Below are 21,021 nucleotides of genomic sequence, written 5' to 3' on the forward strand. Positions count from 1 at the left end.
TTTGCTTCAAGTTGATGTGTACTGGGTTTGTATACAGATAGTTTCTGTAGTTTATTACTCCTGGCATTCACAGCCAGAAAGCAGAATTTGTTTTTCATTACCTTTGCTGCTTATTAGCAGTGCAGTCAACTTAAACATGGCCTGGGTGTAGAATTCAGTGTGGCCTGATTCAAGAGCATCATTCAGCTCCTTGACCATCAGCTTATTCAGGTCAGATGTTCGTCCTGTAGCATTTGAAAACTGAATCATTCCAGAAACCTGTAAAATATAATGAGTTTTTCAACAGAGAACAGTATTTTTAGGAATCTAGTTTGGTATTGGTCATGGGCTGATTAAGGAACTCCAACAGAGACATCTTTTGTTACTATTTTGCTAAATCTTTAGCTTTATCTGCAATCTAAGAACTTTCTGCAAGACCAACAGTAAAATGATCTATTTAATAACCTAGGAAAATGATACCCTTAATCTTGAAGGAGTTTAGCTTTAGAGTCTGTGCTAAAAATAACACAGAACCGTACAACAGTTTAGGTTGGAAGGGGCATCATCCCCTGAAAAGCCATGCCAGAGCTCATAGACATGTCACACTAACAAGAAACTCTGTACTTACCTCTCCTGCATAGCGGTTGCGCAAGTTAAGAGAAGCCATGAAGTTGGAGTAGTCCTTCTTCACACAAGTTGGTCTTTCAGTTAGCTGGGTTGCCTATGACCAGAGCACATATAGTTGTTTATACTGTTCATATCCAACCACTTCTCTTTTTTTTTTTTTTTTTTTTTTTTTTTTTTCTATTTTTACATTCACATAGGCTTTAAGTTTAGAGTGTTTTAATGCTAATAAATATAATAGTATCATGACTATTAGATGTAACAGTACCTGGACTGATAAAAATTAAATAAGGAACATGTACATTAATTCCATTTATACAGTTTGAATTTTATACATACTTGTATATACTTCTTGAAATACCAAAAAAAAGCATTAAAAGAGTAGAATCTCTGGGGCTGCTGCTCCCTTTCCATGAACAGGTAAGGAAGAAGACAGAAGAGCAGATATGCTCTTGGTTCTGCCCTCTCCATGCAACAGCTTGCTGAACTGACAGTAATGCAGAGAGAGTATTCTGTTCTTGTTTTAAAAAGTGTACTAGTTTCCCTGTTTCCCTTTGCAGAAGTACTCAGAAATTTGTAACTCAGAGGTTTCTCCTCAAAACAAACAAACGAATGATTCTTTACACTGTAAAATGAATTTTTTATACTGAGGATTTAATACTAAAATACAAAGCCAGCAAAACCATCAAAAATTCAACACTCCTGCAATGCTTTGCTTTGGTATTGCTAACGGCTAGCTTGGCTCAGCACTGGATAAGCTTTTGAGAAATATTCTTATTACATGTCTTGGATATAAAATTTGTGTGCTATCGTCTCTGTATTAGCAATGTCTAGTCCATGGGAATAAAGCAGGAAGAAAACAAAACTGCTAGCAATCTGCAAGCTTTCTAGAAGAGCTTTTGACACTTGGTTGACATGCAGGAGGGCTCTAATCGAAACAAATACTGTTAACATATTAAGAAAATAAAGTTGTTTCTCTTATTTCCTTTCCAGTTGTAAAGTTTCTATTTTTTTTCCAGCATAGTCTTTATTTTATCAAGTGTTTTCCCCTTGCCCCTTTAGAGAACAATGTGACTGCACTCCTGAGTACTGGGAGTTCTTTATCTTATTTATATTAGTGACCATCACTGCCTAGAAGGGCAACTGTAACAGAGAACCAAAAGGAAACCATGCTAAAGCTGGGCATGGAGGCAGACTCAGACCTGCTGCTGGAAAACAAGCTGGCTGCTGATACAACAGATTATACTGGATGTTTTTTCAGGAGATCAGAAATTACAACCACAAATAAGAAAAAATGAACTGTAAAAAACTGCATTTAACTGCATGAAATGTTCAATGCAAAAGCGTGTTTTGAGTGTATCTATGTAAAACTCAGAGCAAATGGTATCACCTGACACTCACCTATGTTACTATTCTAGAAAGCAGCTCATTTCAGTCTCACACAAAGATACTACTTTCAAATCATTAAAAATCATCTATAGAAAACTCCTAAACAGCATTAGGTAACAGTTTTATTTTCTTGTTTGTTACCATCTTACTTTTCAGTATTTTACAGAACAACATGATGAGAAGATACCATGATTTGAGATTGAAAGAAAAAAGGTATCTTTCTGAGTAACGTTCAAGAGCTATGACAAAGGTGATTTAGAAAATCTGTATCATGTGGCTACACATAATGTTATAAAATTAACATGATCACTATACAGCTGCACAAACAAACAAACAAACAAAAATTGTGCCCAATACTCACGCCCAGAGTGGTGTTCTGTCTGTTGTAGCCTGCGAAGTGCAAGACGCTTTCTGTAGCCATAGCCAGTCCTGTGTGCTGGGACAAACCTGATACCCAGTTCTGGTGTTTGTTTAGGTACTCCTGGTAAGAAAAAACCCCAGACAAACAAACAACCCGCCCCCCCCCCCGAAGTGTTTGTTGAAAAACTGTGTTTTTCAAAACAAGGCAGCTCATAAGCAAGTGTTGCATCATTTCAAAGTACCAGAAAACTTAAATTACAGACATGACTGACAATAAATAGACTGTCTCTACTCCCTTTTAGGCATTGTTCCCCTGGCAATAAGAAACTCTGAATACCCTCCTAAATACATAAAGAGTAAGATTCGTTCTATTTTGTAAAAGGATAAAGTGATAGCTGAAGGCTGAGGTCTTCTTTAAAAAGAATCACTTTTCATTAAAAAGAACCTTAGGGAAAGAAATGTTTTGGACTTAACGGAAGAAGTCAATATAAATAGTTACCCTTTTACATGAGATATAATCCCTTGACCTTTTTTTCGGGAAGGAAATAAAAACTTCAGGTAGAGTTGCAGCGTCCGAGATTGTGACCCTCCCCAGAAATTTGTATCAGCACTAAGTTGGGCACCTCTAGACAGAATACCAGTCTAACCTGGACTCCATAGTTCAGCTACTCACCAGGGATTAACAGAGACCTGCATTTTACTATAGTGAGAATTTTTGTTTACATAAAAGTATTTTATTTATTTTATTAGTACATCATAAGTAGTCTTTTGTAATCTTTGTGGTCTTGTGACTGTTTTCTACTGAACTCTGCCACATGTGAGCGTTCACTACACCCATGCTCAAATTAAAGTCTGTAGTTTACAGGGTCTCATACATTAGCAGGGTTTCTCTGTATTAAAAAAAAGAAAAAAAAAAAAAAAAGAACCATAAAGACAGATAAAACATCCTCTCAAGAGGGAAACAAAAAACAAGTTTTACAACCTAATCATACATTTCAGTCCAGCTGATATTTTCAGCTAATGGACCAGTATTAAGCAAACTCTGCTAGGCAGATGATTCTATTACACCAAATTCTGACTTCTGAAGTAAACCCAGGACGATCAACTGCTTACAAACCTATTATTCTCAAGATACTAAGGTTTGGACTACACCAAAAATCACATCAAATCAAAAATTCTAATTATTCTCTGCCAATGCTGTAAAGAAAATCTTAAGAGTGACAGAAAAATTTTAAATGGTGCTTGGATAGCCTGAAAAAAATAAAAAACATCAAGTAACTTAATTCTCATTTTGAAGATCTGCAAAGATCAAATTCTTTCAGAGAGGCAGGCTCATTACCTGTAGATGAGATTTTGTAACCGAGGGAGCCCATTTCATTGCTTCTTGCAGAATCATCCCACAGCGTGCAGCAAAATCCTTGACTATACTCTAGAATTAGAAAGCATCAATACAATCAGTTAAATACAGGACGTTCAACAAGAGGCACTGGTTTTAATGGTGTAATAAGTAACACAGGGAGTAAGGCAGGTTGTGGCAACATGATACAGTTAAAATTTTCTGTAACAATTAAATGTACCCTTGGTAAGAAAAGAACTGTCACACTTCAAGTCAAGTAGATTCAGAAAAACATAAATACCAAGTATCATATTGTATTAGAAGAAACTTATCTAGGGAAGTATTTTTAAGAAAAGGACAATTCAGAGTAGCTCACTAATTTATCTCCTTGGCATAAAGAAATCAGGCATTAGTTTGTTGTTTGACAAATCAAGGAGGATCACCTACCTCTCTGGCTTCATGTGTGTCAGGGACAGTTATTCTATATGGAGCATCAGGAATGTCATAGTATGGTTGGTCCTTGTGAATGTCCTACACAAAAACAATGATCAATTCTCAGTAAGATGAAAATCATCACTTGGAACACCGCAGCACTCTCCTCAAACAAGAAGTCTGATTTACCAAACTTTTTTGCTAATACTTACTCTCAAAGTCAATCTGAACAGCTCTAAGAAATGATTTTTTATTCCAGTTTGGTTTTCAGTACATGTATTTTTAAAAATCCAAAGCGCTTGCCTCAGCGTTTAATACAAAAGGAAAACTATAAAGCATTTCCATCTTATTCATTAAAAAAAACACAAAAAAACCCACCACCGAACTTTTATTTTAAATGAGACAGTTCAACAGTTACAACCCATAATGGGTAATCCTGTGTTTTATTCTTGATGCTATATTTGACTTTCTGAACCACATCTGACAACAGCTCTCTAGCACTAGTTTTACTACCTATGAAACAGGAATGCAAATGCACTCCTTCACAGGACTTAAAATTAACATTTTTATCAATCTTAGTGATGATACCAAAACCAAATTAAGAACTCAAGTATCAAGTAAATGCAAAACAAAGCAAAAAATTCAGTTCTAGTAAAGAGAAACAGAAATATACATTTCATTTCCCTGATAGAATCACTGAAAAAAGGAACTTACTGCACTAAGAGACAGGGACAGTGTCTGCAGAATATCTAGCATAGTCTTCAGCACGGTTCCACTCCACAGCAAGTGAGGGAATCTAGAGCAAGACAGGATTCAGAAATACAATAACCATGGAGAGCTGAGGAAGGAAGTTATTTTATCAAGAAATGGAGCTGCTCAAAGAGCTAGCTGTATACATCACTGGGTAAGCTCATACTCACTGGAAGTCACAAAGCTTGCCACAGCTCACAACAGCCTGACTCAATAGAGAGTTGAAAGCTTTCTAAAAGCAAGCTAAGTAAAGCTATTTCATAGGAATTGAGATTGCATTTATTTCATGGACGCTTTGGTTTGCTCCATCCACGGGAATACTACTAAGCAGACACAGAGATTTTAAGCAGAGGTTTCAGAACCCAGGTTAAAAATACTACTGAATGTTATTTTTCAAGGAGATGTTTCAGCAGAAGTATCAGCCAAGAAATCCACTTAACTGTCGTCATCAACTGTATAAGAAATGACTAGGTAGTCAATGTGAAAAGAGGACAGGAAAATGAAAGCTATACTCACTTGTCTACCAGACCAGATAAGTATTTGTCTGCAACTCTCCTGATCCTCTTGTGAATGTGGTTAAAATTCACCAGCAAAAACTGAGCATGTCTCTCCAGCTCTTCTTCGTTCTCCTTAGTTTTAGGCTAAAAAGCATGCCAAAGAGAAGTATGAAGCTCTTCAGGAAAAAGACAAGCACACTTTCATAAACTGAAATGAGAACATTTATACAAATTTAAAATTTTAGTATCCATGTAACCTACTTTATCAGCCATCATTGTCAGGAAAGCTTCAAACACCTTATCAGCAACAGCTATCACACACTGCATCATGCCTGAGGAATTGAGAAAAGTGACAAGTTTGATTATCAGAATTACATTTGCTTTATAAACCATGTTTAACAGTTAAAAAGTATTCATGTTTACTCAGCCAACACTGAACCAAGCTGTTTCAAAACAAGACCAGCATTCTTGGCAAGAATAAAGCAACAGCAATCTAGTGAACATGATTATTTTTGTTATATAGTTGCTTGATTTGTTTTAGTTTTGCATGCCTAGAGATAACTTCCTAGTATCTCAAGTTGCAAGATAACCTAGACAAGTAATCTTACCAGATTTGTCTTTTTGAATTGCTTTATCCTCAAAATAGCAAAACATGACTTGGAAGCGATCTTGGTCAGTTGAACGCAACACCCTAAGAAAAGAAGAGGTCTGTGGGTTGGGTTGTTTTGATTTTTTTTTGTTTTAGTTTTTTTTTTTTTTATTTTATTTTCTGTTAAATATATTCCACACAAATCTATGTACTTTAATGTCACAATACACACCATGCTCATATAGCAATTGTTCATTTCATGATAATTTTACAACTCTAGTAAATGTGCTATTTGCTATTTGTTTCTATATTCAACTACCAGGGCTCAGAGATCATAAAATGCTGTTTTGTCACTGAGAGAATAACTTTCGCACCTCAGGAGTGGGAAACCTGGTGATGATGTACTTATACAGTCACCACAAACATATAAACGCAGTATAATCTTTGGCATTTCTGTAGACTTTGCTTTTGTTGAATTTGCATAGGATGGAAATATCACTTCTTAAAAAAAATGCTTCTAAATACAGTCAAGATGTTTCTGGAAAAGGTCTGTCAGTTATCATCAAAGTAAAAATTAGACGGAGAAGTTTCTTCCTATCTTGCTCACTGCTAGACCTCCACCTCAGCTTTCAGCTACACACTTCTTTGAGCAGCAGCATAAATACACTTTTAAAGGAAAAAAAATAGTTTGTGAATTCAGTACATTTGATTAGTACAACCTAATACACAATACTGAGGAGAAAAAAAAAAAAAGTACACTACAAAAAATTTTTCTCAGCTCCTACATTACACTAATCTTACAGGACATGCAAGTGTCTACACTGTCTTTCAGAGATGCAAGCACAAGACTGTGCATAGGATACATTACACTTGTAAGACAATCCTTTAAAGAACCCTTTCATCCTTTTTCTAGTAGTTCTTCTTCAGAAGAAATCCCATTTTGGGGGATCTACTATATTATTCCATCCTTTTTATCTTCCCTATAGGCATTTTTGCATAGATGAATTCCCAGTCTCGGAATCTCCAACAGAGTTAATGTGACTTAAAATACTGATTCTCGTTTGTCTTAGTGTTTGGCAATTCTTACTTGAACAGTTTTTAATTTTTATTCTTTTTCTAAATTCGTCAGTGAAAAAAGTACATATATATACCTCATATACTCTAGGCGGTAAACAGAAAGGAGATAGGTAGACATGGCAAAGTCCAACTTATTGATCAACGCTGACACTTCAGGAGGAGGATCCAAGAGATTTATTATGGTACTCCGCAATTCATTTAATTCAGCCTAGAGATGAATACATGAAGTTATCTGAAGTGGGAGGGCTATTATTAGTTTGTGCTCCGAAAACGTTTCCTTTCAGCTATTACTCTTTTTACTTTTTAACCACTGCAAACAATATGTCAGGATGCCTCTGTCTGCAGACCAAGACCAACCTGCTCTGACTCAGCAAGTCACAATTCTTCAAATATAGAATTAAAATAGTGGAGACAAGCTCCCTTTTGAAATAACTGCTAGTTTCCATACAGTTATACCAATTAAGAAATAGAGTTCCTACACTAAATGCACGTAATTTTGATCAACATCAACCTTGCCCTTCTTAACTTCATGGGTTTGTTGGGCCATTCTTTGATGTCACAGAACTAAATATACAGGCAAAATGCAGATTTCCTTATTATTTGGAAGCCAGACAAAGGCATTTCATAAACTGCAACTCTTCAATTCACTTTACACTGCTACGACAAATAGCCCTCAGGTAAAATCTATCCTGCGAACACTAGAGAGAGAGAAGTATTCCAGTACCAAGACAGAGAATAACAAAGGAAAAAGCTCACTTAACATTTCTTTGAAGGACTGAATATGTTTTTTCCCCTCCAAAGTTTGTTGATTTGTTTCTTTTAAACACTGCAAGTTTTGTCTGTCTGATCCAAAATGGATGAAAAACTATTAAAAGGCTTCCACCTCCACAAAGAATTGGTTTCTATACCTAATCAAAATAGTGTAGCTACCACTCTAAACAGTTGTATTAACACTCAATAAAACTAAACCGAAGTAATTTTTGTACACTGTTGTCATAAGAATAGTATAAAAAAGCTGTTTTTCACTAATAGATGGCAGATTGAATGAGTATTGTGCTATTTCAATAAATCATGGTTACTGTATCATTTAACACTGATGGACATAATGGAAGGAGATAACAGAAGAAATTAACTCTTACAGAAGTCACAGTGTCATTCTTCATAGCAGAATTGTACTGAAGAACAGATCGAAGTGGTTCTTTGCTAGGAAATGTGAGTAATGGAGACTTGGTGGCAATTTCACACACACCCTCATACCATTCTTCTGGCCAGAGACCTGGAGCACAAATATAAAAAGGAAAGTGGGGTGGAAGAGAAAAACAATATTAAGATTCACAAAGTTAACTAGCATTGTCAAGTTTCGTACTACTTCCTAGGGCAAATTTTTCATACACTTAATCACAAACACTCAACGCAAGTCCATGTTCCAAACATAATAAATGTGTTTAGGTAATTCCAAATGAAGTTTCTCAAGGGGTAAGAAGTTTCTACCTGATTACCAATGCGTCTGGTCTTCCATTTCAGAAACTTAGCTATTAAAAACTCAAACTTAACTAAGGGTAACTGCTGTTTTAGCTTAGAAAAAGAAAACCTAAGTACAAGTTGTACTGTGCTCAATCTCACAGAAAAACAGAGCAAAGACGTAAAGAAATCCTACCAGAGAACTGTCACATAAGCTGTTTGCTTTGTAATGTCTTTATGCCTCTAATTTTTCTTCAGACTACTGTGAACACTTTGCAGTTACACTTGGATTCATCAAGACTTTAAATCTGAGCATCAATGCTGCTCTCTTAGAATTTACACTACCTGATCCTTCCACCGCAAATCCCATCAGCACTGAATACAACCAGAAGTCACGGAACAGCTTCTGCAACCTGGGCTTGGCCTCCTTGATGGGTGGCAAGCGTCTAGTGAGCTACCAAAGAAATAAAAATTCACATCAGAAAACAGTGGAAGATACAATAACTTAATTCCATGCTAAGGAATCAATACATGTACCTTTTTTATTATTATTTAGGAAGATAATATTCTTTGTCACCTATGAAAACTGGTATTACGTTACTATTGTTATGTTGAAGAAAATTAGATCTTGTCAGAATATCTGAAATACTAACATTTGACATGCCTGAAGTAAGAACTTCCTTTGTTTTACACAGGAACAATACCATGCTGATACAGTAACCTCTGAAGAGAATACATAATATTAGTATACTGTCAACTGCAGAGAGGAAGAGACCACACGGTCCTTTAAACTGTGCTGCAGACAATGCCGTGCAGCTTTGCTTCAGTGCAAAGGAACTCAAAACCAAATAAACATTAGTCAAACATACTTCTGGTTGCTATTGTTTATTGGCTTTGTGGAAATACATTGAGGCACCAATTGGGGATCTTTCATTGTTTGGACCCACGCACACAATGACATCAGCTCTGGGGAATTTACTATCTAAACAAGCAAGTAAAAGGGCATTATTTTCAACACATTTCTTAAAATTCTCTGCTACTTTATGCACAAACAGCTGCTACCACTGGAGGGGCATATCTTATACTCCCAGCCAACATGATACGCAATTTTAGATAAATTTATATAATAAAGCTTATTGTGTGTTATCCTAAAAGTGTCAGAAGCACAAGCAGTGTTTAAAAAGTGAAAGAAATGGACCATTAAAACTGCCAGCTTTATTCAACATGACTGGGTATTATTACTGTAAACTTTATTAAGACAATGTTAGATTTTAATCTAGCTTCAAGAAGTTTTCTCTAACCGTACAATGATTCACTTGAGGTATGAAAGCCAGAAGTATTTCAGTGCAACCTCATATAAAGCCAACTTTGGATATATTTGTAAATTAGGAGACAGATTGTTCATTTAGGAAAAAAAAAAAAGGAAAAAATCCCTCTATTATTGTAAAATTAATCTGAGTCTAATCTGGTGAATGGCACTATGGTAAAAAGTTGCTTGTGCAACACAAATATTTGCACCAATATAACACTGACTGAAAAAACCTGACCATCACAAGCACAGTGGCCTCAACCATATTTGCAGTAGGATGCCCCCGCATTTCAGCACAAAATAGCAGCGACACGGCTTTTACTAGTCATCAACAGTCAAGTTTATGTGCATGCTTGACTTTGAAACTTTACATACACACCAATTTTTGCTCAAAGATCTTCCTCAAAAGTGAACAAGTACCTGCAAAGCTGTAAAAGTAGTTCAACAAACAACATACAATTCAGCAGAGATCACTAGGCAAGGGAGGGATTTTGGCTGACGAAGTAAGTTTAGCAGTGTTTGGTTTAGAGAATGTTTACTTTGGGAGATACACAAAAAACTAGCGTCAAAGTTCAGATTTAAACCCTGCCATTCCCCTTACTTCAGCTATTCAACACATCCTTTCCATACAGTGGCTTAAAGGTAAGCTTCATTTACATCTTCTGTTATTTTAGGTAGATCTGACTAAAGACATATATATTGCAGAGTGGGGGAATGTTTTGCTGGTGTTAAGTGCAGCTAACCAATAATTGAACGTTGGTGAAGAAGAGAATGTAAAGTTGGGAACTACAGAGAGTAAATTCCTCTATGCCAAAAGCAGAAAACATTTATCAATGGTTACTGGATAGAGTATCTCATCCCTAAGGGACTGACTTCTGGGGGCGGGGAAAAAAAAGTAATGAATTTATGAAGGAAGAGTGAGAAAAAGACTGACTTGAGTCGTTTGGTCACAGTATAAATACCACTGAAAAAGCACCTTATGTGGATCCTTCCTTATTGCAAAATAATTCATTTTTTGTATGGGATAATCACCTTAACTGCTTTTTGGATTTCAGACTAATTAGTTCAGGGGGAGAGTTTCAAAAATTAAACTGTCAGTTCAGTTACTGCAGTCCTGTTACAACATGTTTGTAAATATTTTCCTTCAAGCACTGGTTTTATTCAGAGATGCAGGTATGTATATTTATGTATTTTACTTCTACAGAACAGCTTTATGGACTCTTTGCAAATTTAAAAAAACATTCTAATCAATGATGAAGTAAGATTTTTTGTTTTAACACTGCAGTCTCACTAACGGTATTTAGTGCAAATGCGTATTTCTCCAGGTTTGTTGCTAAATCCCTTGATCTCCTTTATTCCATCAAATTTCAGCATTGCTCTTCCAAAAATACTCCCATAAAAGTCCCATTTTTTGTTGTAGCTACAGAGTGTCTGCTTTTCACATTCTTCAGTACAACTCAGCCTTCTGGTATGCTCCTTCAGTGGATACCTAGTCCCTCCTCCTACCAAGCTCGAATGTTCAAACTTATCTTCATGTCATATTTTTATCATACACTAGTAACAGTTAGTACACATTTTAAGTGTTACAGGTTTATAAATAAAGAATCCCACATATTTTTGGTAATGACTTTGCTTCTGCTGAAATATGCTAATAATGATGAATTCCACAGAAGGAGGTCAACCAATTCTTTGGCAGGCTGAAGGCATTATGTAAGCAAAACCAATTACCAGTAAAACAGATTTATCCATCTAATTAAGCTCTGTTCCACTAAAAAAAAATGCTGTTGAATAAGGCAACTATAGACCTTCTGCTGTGACAGAATTCAGCTTAAACCTAAAATTAGGGAATAAATAACTAAAATGAAATTGCCCTAGCCTCTCAAATGTGTTATGTTGTCTTCCAGGTTTTGACCTGTCAGGATGAAGCTCCTATTTCATTTGCTTGCCCTTGCTCTCATCATAACTGCCACATTTTGTGGAGTCAAGGACTTTGCTGAGCATTTTGAAAGCCTTAAAGATGCACAGCCACAAGAAAATGGGACCTATGATATGCCAAACTTATCACCAGAGTTCCACAGAGAAAACACTATCACTAATGACTTGATTCCTGAAGAAGAGGAGGAAGAGGACTATCTAGACCTCGACAAGATACTGGGTGAAGATGACTATAGTGACATTATTGATGCTGGCCCATACATGGTTTCTGAAATTCAGCAAGGAAATATTCTTGAACTATTCCAAGGCAAAACCAGAATCCAGCGTCTCAATATCCTCAATGCAAACTTCGGCTTTGACCTTTACCGCAGTGTGGCAGACAAAGCCAACTCTTCAGATAATATTCTCATGGCTCCTGTTGGCATTTCCACTGCAATGGCTATGATTTCTCTGGGTCTCAAGGGTCAAACTCAGCAGGAAGTATTATCTGTTCTTGGCTTTCAAGAATTCATTAACGCCAGCACCAAATATGAGCTCATGACTGTTCATAATCTCTTCCGCAAACTCACTCATCGGCTATTCAGGCGCAATTTTGGTTATACCCTGAGGTCGGTCAATGATCTTTACATTCAAAAGGACTTTTCTATTCTTAATGATTTCAGAAACAATATGAAAACATACTACTTTGCTGATGCCCAACCAGCTGATTTTTCAGATCCCAGCTTCATAACTAAAACAAATGAACGCATCTTGAAGCTGACCAAAGGATTAATAAAGGAAGCTCTTGTGAATGTAAACCCTACAACACTGATGATGATTCTCAACTGTCTTTACTTCAAAGGTAAGAATCTGTTAATTCAATCTTAGCAATGGATTTTATCAATTTGTAATTCACTGCATACTTGATTAGAAAACCCAGACTGAACTTAAATCTAGTCTACAGTTCAAAAAAAGCCTACTGACATTCTCATTAAGAAGAATCTCTATTATTAGCCCATTTTTGCATGTTCCTGTAGCACACCGAAGTTCCAGTCATGCCCTGAAGTTAGTGGGTATTGTACAAATACAGCAAATGCTTATTACATCCCAAACCTTACAGCCTAAAAGTGAGACTACAAAACAATGTAAGGAATGCAGAATAGCCTCAGAAAGCACAAGCTCTGTAGGAGTCTCAGATGGTGGGGTATTAATGCATGTGCAATGCATGTTATTAATCACATTCAGTCCTGCTTCAAGCTATTGGCCTCACTGAAACAATACAGGTTGATTTCAGTTAAAACACTTAATATTTCTGAAGTATTCAGGATCCATAGGAATGACTATAAAGAATTTCAGCTTAAAGTATGTATTTTTTTATATGATCAGAGCACAATCCTTGTCAACAAGCCTATACAGGGGACTGAAGAGAATAACCAAAACAGTATTCTTCTACAACTAAAACCACATGCATTCACCACATGGAATATTTCAGTTCACTCAGCATGAACTGTCTACTGATATGGGCTCCTACATGTATTACTATAGGCTGAACAGTTAAAGAGGCTCAAGGTAAAGACTGTTCAATATATTCTTATTATGAATCCTTATTTTAATTTTTTTCACATTTAAACTAAGTATCTGTGGTGAGATTCTCAATATTAGTTATCTGCCTCAGGTTGAAAGTTCATTAATTTTTCAACAAACTTTAAAAATGGCATTAAATGAGCAAGAGGTGGGAGGTGCCAATGAAAGAGGAACTGAGGAAAAAAAGGAAAACTGTTACTGACTGTTTAAGATGAAATTCGGATGAAGGTGACTTAAAACACTCATAAGGAAAGACAGATTAGCACAAATGGGTAACAATGTTTGGAAGTACAGTATACTCCTTTCCATAACTTTTGAAGGAGTTTCTTTTTCCCAGTTATGTCCCTGCTTCCAGGAAGCAAATCCTCAAAGGCTCTCTTACACCTGCCTTCTCAGCATTTGATTGTAGGAACTTATGGAACACCATTCCCATAAGTTTATGAAATGGACCATTTCTCACTCACTTGCAAGGTGTTACTTCCTTGAATAATGCCACTTGCCTCTTTAAAAGATCTGAAGCAATCATTAGCATAAGATCCAAATAATCCCCTATTCTGAAGTACCAGACAAAAGGGACTTGTCTCCTTAAGTACATCTCTGATGATCATATGTTATTAAATACATGGCTTTACTGTCCATTAGATCATCACAGGAAAAGGATTATGCAAAGTGTGAGACAAATACATAATTTATTCACAATTTAGTCAAATTTAAAATACCTTTCTGTTTTTCTCTAAAATTATTAAATACTTGTGCTATCCCAAAATAACAAGAACACCACCAAAAATTAAACAGCTTTAGTTCTGGAACTCTTGAGTCATCAAGACCAAAAAGACCTTTGGCATTTTCTTCTCCCCATGGAATCCTGCTAGTCCAAATCGCCTTGATGCAGTCTGCTGAAGGCTGTTATTTCTAACCCTCTAAACCAAAAAGATCAATTCCATATTGCTGTCTCCCATTCTTTCATCTTACAGTGATATTCTACTGGTAATTCCATTTCTAGTGGAACCGAACTTTTTAAAAGCAAGTTCTGCTCCTGGTTTCCCCACCAGTCCTTCTAGACATGCTAATTTTTGTCTATATCTTTCTATTTACAATATTTACACTGTCTGTGCTATTGCAGATAAGCTCTGTTAAGCCCTCAGAGCTAAGAAACCTATGACTATTCTCAGGTACACAGAGATGCTCAGTACAAGTGATATTAAGTAATAGATTACTTGCCAAACACCATGAAGTCTCCAGCTCCTTTTATACTAAATACCATCAAGAAACTATTGGAAACTATTCCTGTTGGTAAGAGGCAAGTTTTATCTGGTATAGGTGCCCATTCTACCTCCAACTGAGATGTATTCTCCATTCTGCAGAGGTCTGAACAATCATTTATGAGCTTCCTATCAAGTAGGAGCTGGTTATTTTAGCCATGGTAGATCACTGCAGCTTTTGATAACTGACAGATTTTGACAGATACAAAATGGCTTCTATGAGATCCTAGTCACAAATGCAAGAGAGACATCAGTGAAGACAACTTCTGCCACCACAAATACAGGTCTAAAAGACATCTTGGTGGGAAGTTTCAAAACAGGAAGCCAAAAAAGTCAAAGTGCCGGCTGGTTTCAGCTGACCCCAGAAGACAACATGCCTCCTGCTAGAGAACAGTATTTTACCCCAAGAGAAACATATCTGCAAAAGTGAATTCAAGAAAAAAGTTCCCCAGCTCCTCTCTTTTACTACAAAGAGCTGATGAATGTCTCCCATTTCTCAGGTGATGACAGTGCTGCTGAAGCTCTCCCAACGCACAGCATCTTCGTGTGTTTAGCTACCTAGAATCCTATGCCTGTGAATTCCGCTCCTTGAAGAACAGCCAGATGTTGGTTTTTCCTGAGAAGTGCAACAGTTTGTTTGGGAAGAGCATAATCAATTTTATATGCCATTCCCTTCAGAATATTAACCACAGTCTGATCACTCCTCAAACCCATCAGCCCAACACATGAAGAATCTATTAAAATGAAAGTTAGACTTAAGGCTTTTTTTTGTTACTTCACAGTCAGTTTAGCAAAGTCAGACTAAGGATCTCAGAAACATTTGCAACCTTTTAAAAAAAGGTTACTGATTAAGGTTGTATTTGTACTCTCTCCACACAGTTGCAGCCACAGTCCCCAGGTACTTGCTTGCCAACAGTGACCTAAAATCTGGAGTTTTAACAAGAAATACCAGTAACCCTATTTCCACTATAATTGTCTAGCTTTAAAGCTTTGCTCATTAAGGAAGAAGAAACTTTTCCAGAGCCTTGGTTCAGAAGAGATCAATAGGAACATTGCTTTAAAAAAGCACCTTCTTTTACACAGTCATTAAATATGTGAGGTACCCAAAGAATCTTCAGATAGAAAGATTTGAACCCTGCTGGAAAAGCTTTCTGGGCTGCAAAATATGTTGAATTGTATTCTTTGGGCATAAACCTGTCATCTGACAGGCTCGTGTAGATGTGCCGAAATCACATCAAACTGGGTCATAGAATTAAGCAGTCAACACCTGAACTCTTCAGCATGTCTTAACACAGAAAGTTAACTGGCTAAGTCAAGGTAATACCTTCAGCATAGTATCTTTTCTGCAAAATGAAAACAGCCATTACTTAAATTGATGTGCTGATGCTTGAAACAGTCTGGTTTCAGTTATCAGGTCTCTCAGAAAATACAGCTGTGTCAGTTGTTTTGCTAGGTACAAACCCTGTCAAATATTCTGCATCTGTTTGAACTTTGTAATTCCCAGGTTCCTTGTAGAAAAAAATAGTACACACCAAGCCCTTTCAAATCTCCAGTTTGTGTTTACCTGCTTTTGTAATTCAGAACATTCAAATCAGACAAATGTAAATTGAGAAAGCAAGACACAAATTTTAAAGTCACTTTAAAATTTGTCTTATTTAGGCTTAATTGAAATCAATAATCTCCTACAGTAATTCCCAACTCACATGAATTAAAACTTAATGTAAACTTATATATAAAAATTGAATATTTATTAAACAATGATCTTGGATTTTTTTGTTTATCTGACTTCTGTCCTGTATTAACAGGAACTTGGGAGAATAAGTTTCCAGTGGAAATGACAATGAAGAAAAGTTTCCGACTGAATGAGAAGCAAACAATAAAAGTTCCTATGATGCAGACTAAAGGGAACTTCCTTGCTGCTGCAGACCCTGAGCTAGATTGCGGTGTGATCCAGCTCCCATTCGTCGGGAACATCAGTATGATGATTGTACTTCCACACAAACTCTCTGGCATGAAAGCCCTAGAAAAGCAGATAACACCTCAAGTGGTGGAAAAATGGCAGAAGAGCATGACAAACAGGTATCTGCTGAAAAGTACATCTTGTTAAAGTCTTAATGTATTTTCTTGATGATATTGGCAAAGGTAAGTAAAGAGCACAGAATGCAACATGATATTTTGATGAAAAACATTAAACCTAAACTCCCAAAAGATTGATTTATTGAATCAAAAATCAAGACCAGTGATCTCTCAAAACTTAAAATGCCACCAGGAAATCAGGGATGGTTGAGGTGGAAAATTCTAATGGAGTTCCAAAATTCTATTAAGTATTTCTTTAAATCTACAACATTAAAAAGTTCTTACTGACAAAGTTTACAATGAGTAAAAAAAACATGAGTGTGATAATAACGGGTTATTTGTACAAAATAATCTCAATCATATGGAAGAGTCTGTGTTCACTTCAGCACTTTGCATTTCAACATATCTGTTGTGTAAAGGCATCACAATGCGTGGGACAAATGGCACATCACAATTATGGGAGAGAAAAAATTATATAGCCTCTCTTGTGCAAGATGACAGATCAGGTGGTATCTGTCTTCAGACTTGATAAAAAGAGCTGATTTGATGTGCTATTCAGGAACCCAACCTATTTCTGTTGTATACAATAAGTGACAAATCTCCACCTTAGTACTCCACAAAATGACAGTCCAATATTTATTATAAGCATATCCAGCCATGTACTGAACTGCTCAAGGCCACACAACTTATACACATAAATAACATAAATCATCATAAGTGAAATATTAAATTGACAAACTAAAAGTTTTGGGAAGGGAATTAATTTTTTAAAACACAGCTTGAAAGTAACGATGCACAATTTTTGAAAGTAAAAGTACAGTAAACAGTCCTGTATATTTGTGTCCTTCCTGCTGAAGACAGTAAAAAAACCAAACCACAACAGATATGTAAAGCAAAGGAATCATGTAAATATGGATCTTTTCGATGATTTTTCGTTTTTATTTTTATTAGAACAAGAGAAGTGGTTCTGCCCAAATTTAAGCTGGAGAAGAGTTATAACTTGATTGGTTATCTGAGATCCATGGGAATAGAAGAACTGTTCAAAGAAACAGGGGACTACTCTGGTATATCGGATGAGAAAGTCACCATTGACAGGGTATTTACTCCTCTTTTTCTTTCTGATTAAACTGTATCACCTGAAAATGTGGCAACACAGTAAAAGTAATTCACAGTAACCTAAAATAGTATTTTTTTTGCTGGAAGACATAGGAGGGATGTGCATTTTTCTGCATGTCCTCGTCGTTCATATAATGAGGAACAAGTTAAATCAGATGCCAAAGCCACTAAAAGAGCTGTGGTCTGTCAGGAACAGGCTTATTCACAAGCCAAAACCAAAGGATTGCTGCTGCACAGGAGTTACCAGCAAGCGTGTCACAAGGGAGCCACGTGTGGGACATGAAGAGGGGGGAGGCTGTGAGCACATCATTTGAGTATACTTAGGAGATCCTCAATTTCTTTTTTGTTTGTTTAAACAGTTCAATCATCAAGGCACAATAACTGTGAATGAAGAAGGCACAGAGGCTGGAGCAATAACCAACGTCGGGTTCATGCCTCTTTCTACTCAGATTCGCTTTATTGTCGACCGCCCTTTTTTGTTTCTGATCTATGAACATCGTACCAGTTGCCTTCTGTTCATGGGTAGAGTTGTCAACCCAGCCAAGTCTTAAAAGCAGAGAAGACCTCCAACATGCAGTTATACATGGGCTGTATCGTTACAAGTTAATATACCAGTATCATAAAGGAAATTTTATTGTCATATTAGCTAATACAAAAGCCACTGGTATCGAAAGAAAATATATTATCTACAGGTAGTTTCATATGAATGGACTCATAGCAGTAGATAATTTCACTGCAATTTAAAATGGTTAGTGCCATGTATTGATACAAGTGTATTAAAAAAAATAAATCGCAAAGTAACTTACACTTTGTGTTCTACTTCAGTGTATAAAATATAATCAATAAAATATTTAGACTATCTGGATTCTTGAAGTTTAGATCTAAATTTGTGCTATGATGCCCATTTATAATAAATAAGAATAAGTAAATCCTGAATACTGGATCAGTCTTAGAAGTCTAAGTCTCTCCTGAGTATTTTACATAATCTAACTTGAAAAAGAATAGGTGTCTACATTCTTTCTTTTACTTGCATCATTTAACATTCAGCAGGTTTACACACCATGAACCTTATGGACTGGTGTACCAAACAGGAAGAGATAAAAATGTCTTGGAGGAATGAAATACTAATGGATCCACTACCTAACTCGTATGGTTTCAATACAGTTCTGTCATCTTCATCGGTACAAGCTGTATCAGAATTAGGCCAACTAGCTCAATTATATAAAGATCCTTAGAATACCTTTTATAGTAAAAGCAGCTAGCAAAATGCTCTTTCCACTGGCTCAAAATCACCTAATCCTCTCTACAAAATAAAGCATGATTTATAACAATCACATTTGTTAAGAATTCAAACACACTCTCCATACTTGATTCAATGGAGAAAACCTCTCAAGTCAAACTAAGACTGTAGGCTTTCTGAATCATTGTGGTAACAACACGAATGCTGTAACAAAAGCCTGCTTCACATTTGAAAAAGGGAAAATTTACCTGTACTCTGTAGCATACTACTACCTGCCCAGTACAAGGAACAGAGTTGCATTATACATTCAAGTTAAAGCCAATGAACATACTCACCTTTGCATCATACCTTTAAAAAAAAATTGTGCCTCACAATCCAGTGAGGGTATTTTTATAATTATTTGCTATATCAAATATTGTAGCCATCTAAATATATTAATATTATATATTTGTCTTATGTTAGCAAAAATACGCAAATTAAGCTATAAACCAACAGTTATTTTAAGGATTAGGAATTCTCTTAAAAAGGTATTTTCTAATATTAAGTTTAAATTACTGATTTTATTTTGCTTTTATATACTGCCATTTTTAATTTTGCTTCAACTACAGTTATTTGCCCTATACATAAAGCTTTTTAACATGACAGCCAGAGAAATATTGGTATTTGATGATGAAAGATGATGAAGAGCTGATATCAAATAGGAAGCTCAGATGTTTCTTGATTCCTGTGTCACATTGTGCTTTCTTATAAGACCACCGTGTGGAGGACAATTTTCAGTACTGAAGGTGGTTTGCAACAGAAATCATTAAGATTCATATACACATTTTATTGTTTTATCTATATTCAAAAGGAAAAGCATATTCACAAGATTAAATATTCATGCCCCAGATTTAATTAGTTTATCAATGATTAAATGAGCTGGAACATCTGAAATATGAGGGTTTTGAGACCTAAGTAACAGGAATTATTCAAGAGAAAGAGCTCAAGCAGAAAAGCAAATCAGCTACTGCTCAAAACTCATGATCTTCATACATTGTGCAAGAAAGTCAAATATTTGCTTCAACAACCATAATGTAACCATTAACTCTTGCTTCAGATTCTGGCACTATCTGACTCTATTTAAAGGTCACATTGGTTAAGAAAAATGCAGTTATCATCAGCTATTCAGAACAAATACACCATCAACAAAAATTCGAAACATACAAGTACTTTCATAACTTTTACACTAAGTCTCCAAGAAGCACTAATCTTTTCTCAATATGCAAGGAATGATCTTGCTTTCACTCAGATCAGTGTTAGCATTACTGACAGCTGAAAAATACTACCCACTAGAACATATCTCTCAACACAGTTCTAGCTAGTTCAGGCAAAAACTGAGCACCTATTGAATAACACAGATCTAAAACATTTATAACCACATTTCTGCAAAGCTGTGATCTGGCCCTTGTGTTTGCTAGTGAATTCAGGAAGAGCTTATGTTGGAAACTGGTGGAAGAGACAGGGGAAGGAAAGGAACAGTTCTTTGATCTTTAACTGGTGCTAATTTTTGGCTCTTCTCTTTGCAAAGCTTCAGTAAAGAGGGCTGTGAGGGCAGAGTATGAATTGAATGACTTTTTTCTGCTTGTTAATGGATGTGCAGTATGAGCAGGTTACAAGCAGGCATGCCTACTGCAAGTATGCAATACATTCTCCCTTTCCATCCCATTAGCTGTGCAAGCAAAGCCTCACAGAAAAATTCAACTTTAGGAGGGGAGAAAGTGACATGATGGTTTTCTGTTCTCCAGTAAGTTTAAGTTTGTCTATGGATCTTCTAGATACTTTTTGTAGAAGCTACAGCAGTTAGGCAACTAGTCCTACTGACCTGGAAATTCAGCTTGGACATACTCAATTTTCTGTTGGAAATCTAGAATGGTCGCACACCGGTTTTTGACTGAGTAGTTACACTTTGTTAAAAAAATATTTTTTCCCCTAGAAAAAGTTGTCATCAGAGACCAAAACCAGAAATGCATCAAAATAAATCAGTCTG

At 36.1% G+C, this 21,021-nt stretch overlaps 2 protein-coding genes across 6 annotated transcripts in view; one reads left to right on the plus strand and one right to left on the minus strand.

The window, feature by feature from the left end:
* Positions 1–21,021, minus strand: part of PI4KA (phosphatidylinositol 4-kinase alpha) — a 62,040-nt gene that overhangs the window by 19,358 nt on the left and 21,661 nt on the right. For all 4 annotated transcript variants that reach the window (XM_042805087.1, XM_042805090.1, XM_042805089.1 and 1 more), the window contains exons 20-31: positions 8,840–8,948; positions 8,173–8,309; positions 7,108–7,241; positions 5,976–6,058; positions 5,629–5,699; positions 5,387–5,511; positions 4,835–4,916; positions 4,136–4,219; positions 3,692–3,781; positions 2,354–2,473; positions 608–700; positions 102–258 (exon numbers count right to left, since the gene is read on the minus strand). In XM_042805087.1, coding sequence (XP_042661021.1) covers positions 102–258; positions 608–700; positions 2,354–2,473; positions 3,692–3,781; positions 4,136–4,219; positions 4,835–4,916; positions 5,387–5,511; positions 5,629–5,699; positions 5,976–6,058; positions 7,108–7,241; positions 8,173–8,309; positions 8,840–8,948 — 1,285 coding nt within the window. The remainder of the gene's footprint in view (positions 1–101; positions 259–607; positions 701–2,353; positions 2,474–3,691; positions 3,782–4,135; positions 4,220–4,834; positions 4,917–5,386; positions 5,512–5,628; positions 5,700–5,975; positions 6,059–7,107; positions 7,242–8,172; positions 8,310–8,839; positions 8,949–21,021) is intronic.
* SERPIND1 (serpin family D member 1) lies at positions 10,336–18,620 on the plus strand. Of its 2 annotated transcripts, none has more exons than XM_033008357.1 (5): positions 10,336–10,445; positions 11,708–12,579; positions 16,369–16,642; positions 17,591–17,735; positions 18,115–18,620. In XM_033008357.1, exons 2-5 carry the CDS (start codon positions 11,724–11,726, stop codon positions 18,304–18,306), a joined length of 1,467 nt encoding a protein of 488 aa, XP_032864248.1. In that variant the 5' UTR covers positions 10,336–10,445; positions 11,708–11,723; the 3' UTR covers positions 18,307–18,620. The 2 variants fall into 2 exon arrangements, with proteins under 2 accessions (XP_032864248.1, XP_009963020.2); XM_009964718.3 differs by lacking the exon at positions 10,336–10,445 and adding an exon at positions 10,864–10,976.

The sequence above is a fragment of the Tyto alba genome, unplaced genomic scaffold (genome assembly GCF_018691265.1).
Source record: "Tyto alba isolate M040663 unplaced genomic scaffold, T.alba_DEE_v4.0 Super-Scaffold_44, whole genome shotgun sequence".
NCBI classification, from domain to species: Eukaryota; Metazoa; Chordata; class Aves; order Strigiformes; family Tytonidae; genus Tyto; species Tyto alba.

Coding starts and splice junctions, on each gene's coding strand:
- SERPIND1 (XM_033008357.1), top strand. CDS start 11,724: ATGAAGCTCCTATTTCATTTGCTTGCCCTTGCTCTCATCATAACTGCC. Junction 12,580..16,368: donor CAACTGTCTTTACTTCAAAG/GTAAGAATCTGT, acceptor CTGTATTAACAG/GAACTTGGGAGAATAAGTTT. Junction 16,643..17,590: donor CAGAAGAGCATGACAAACAG/GTATCTGCTGAA, acceptor TATTTTTATTAG/AACAAGAGAAGTGGTTCTGC.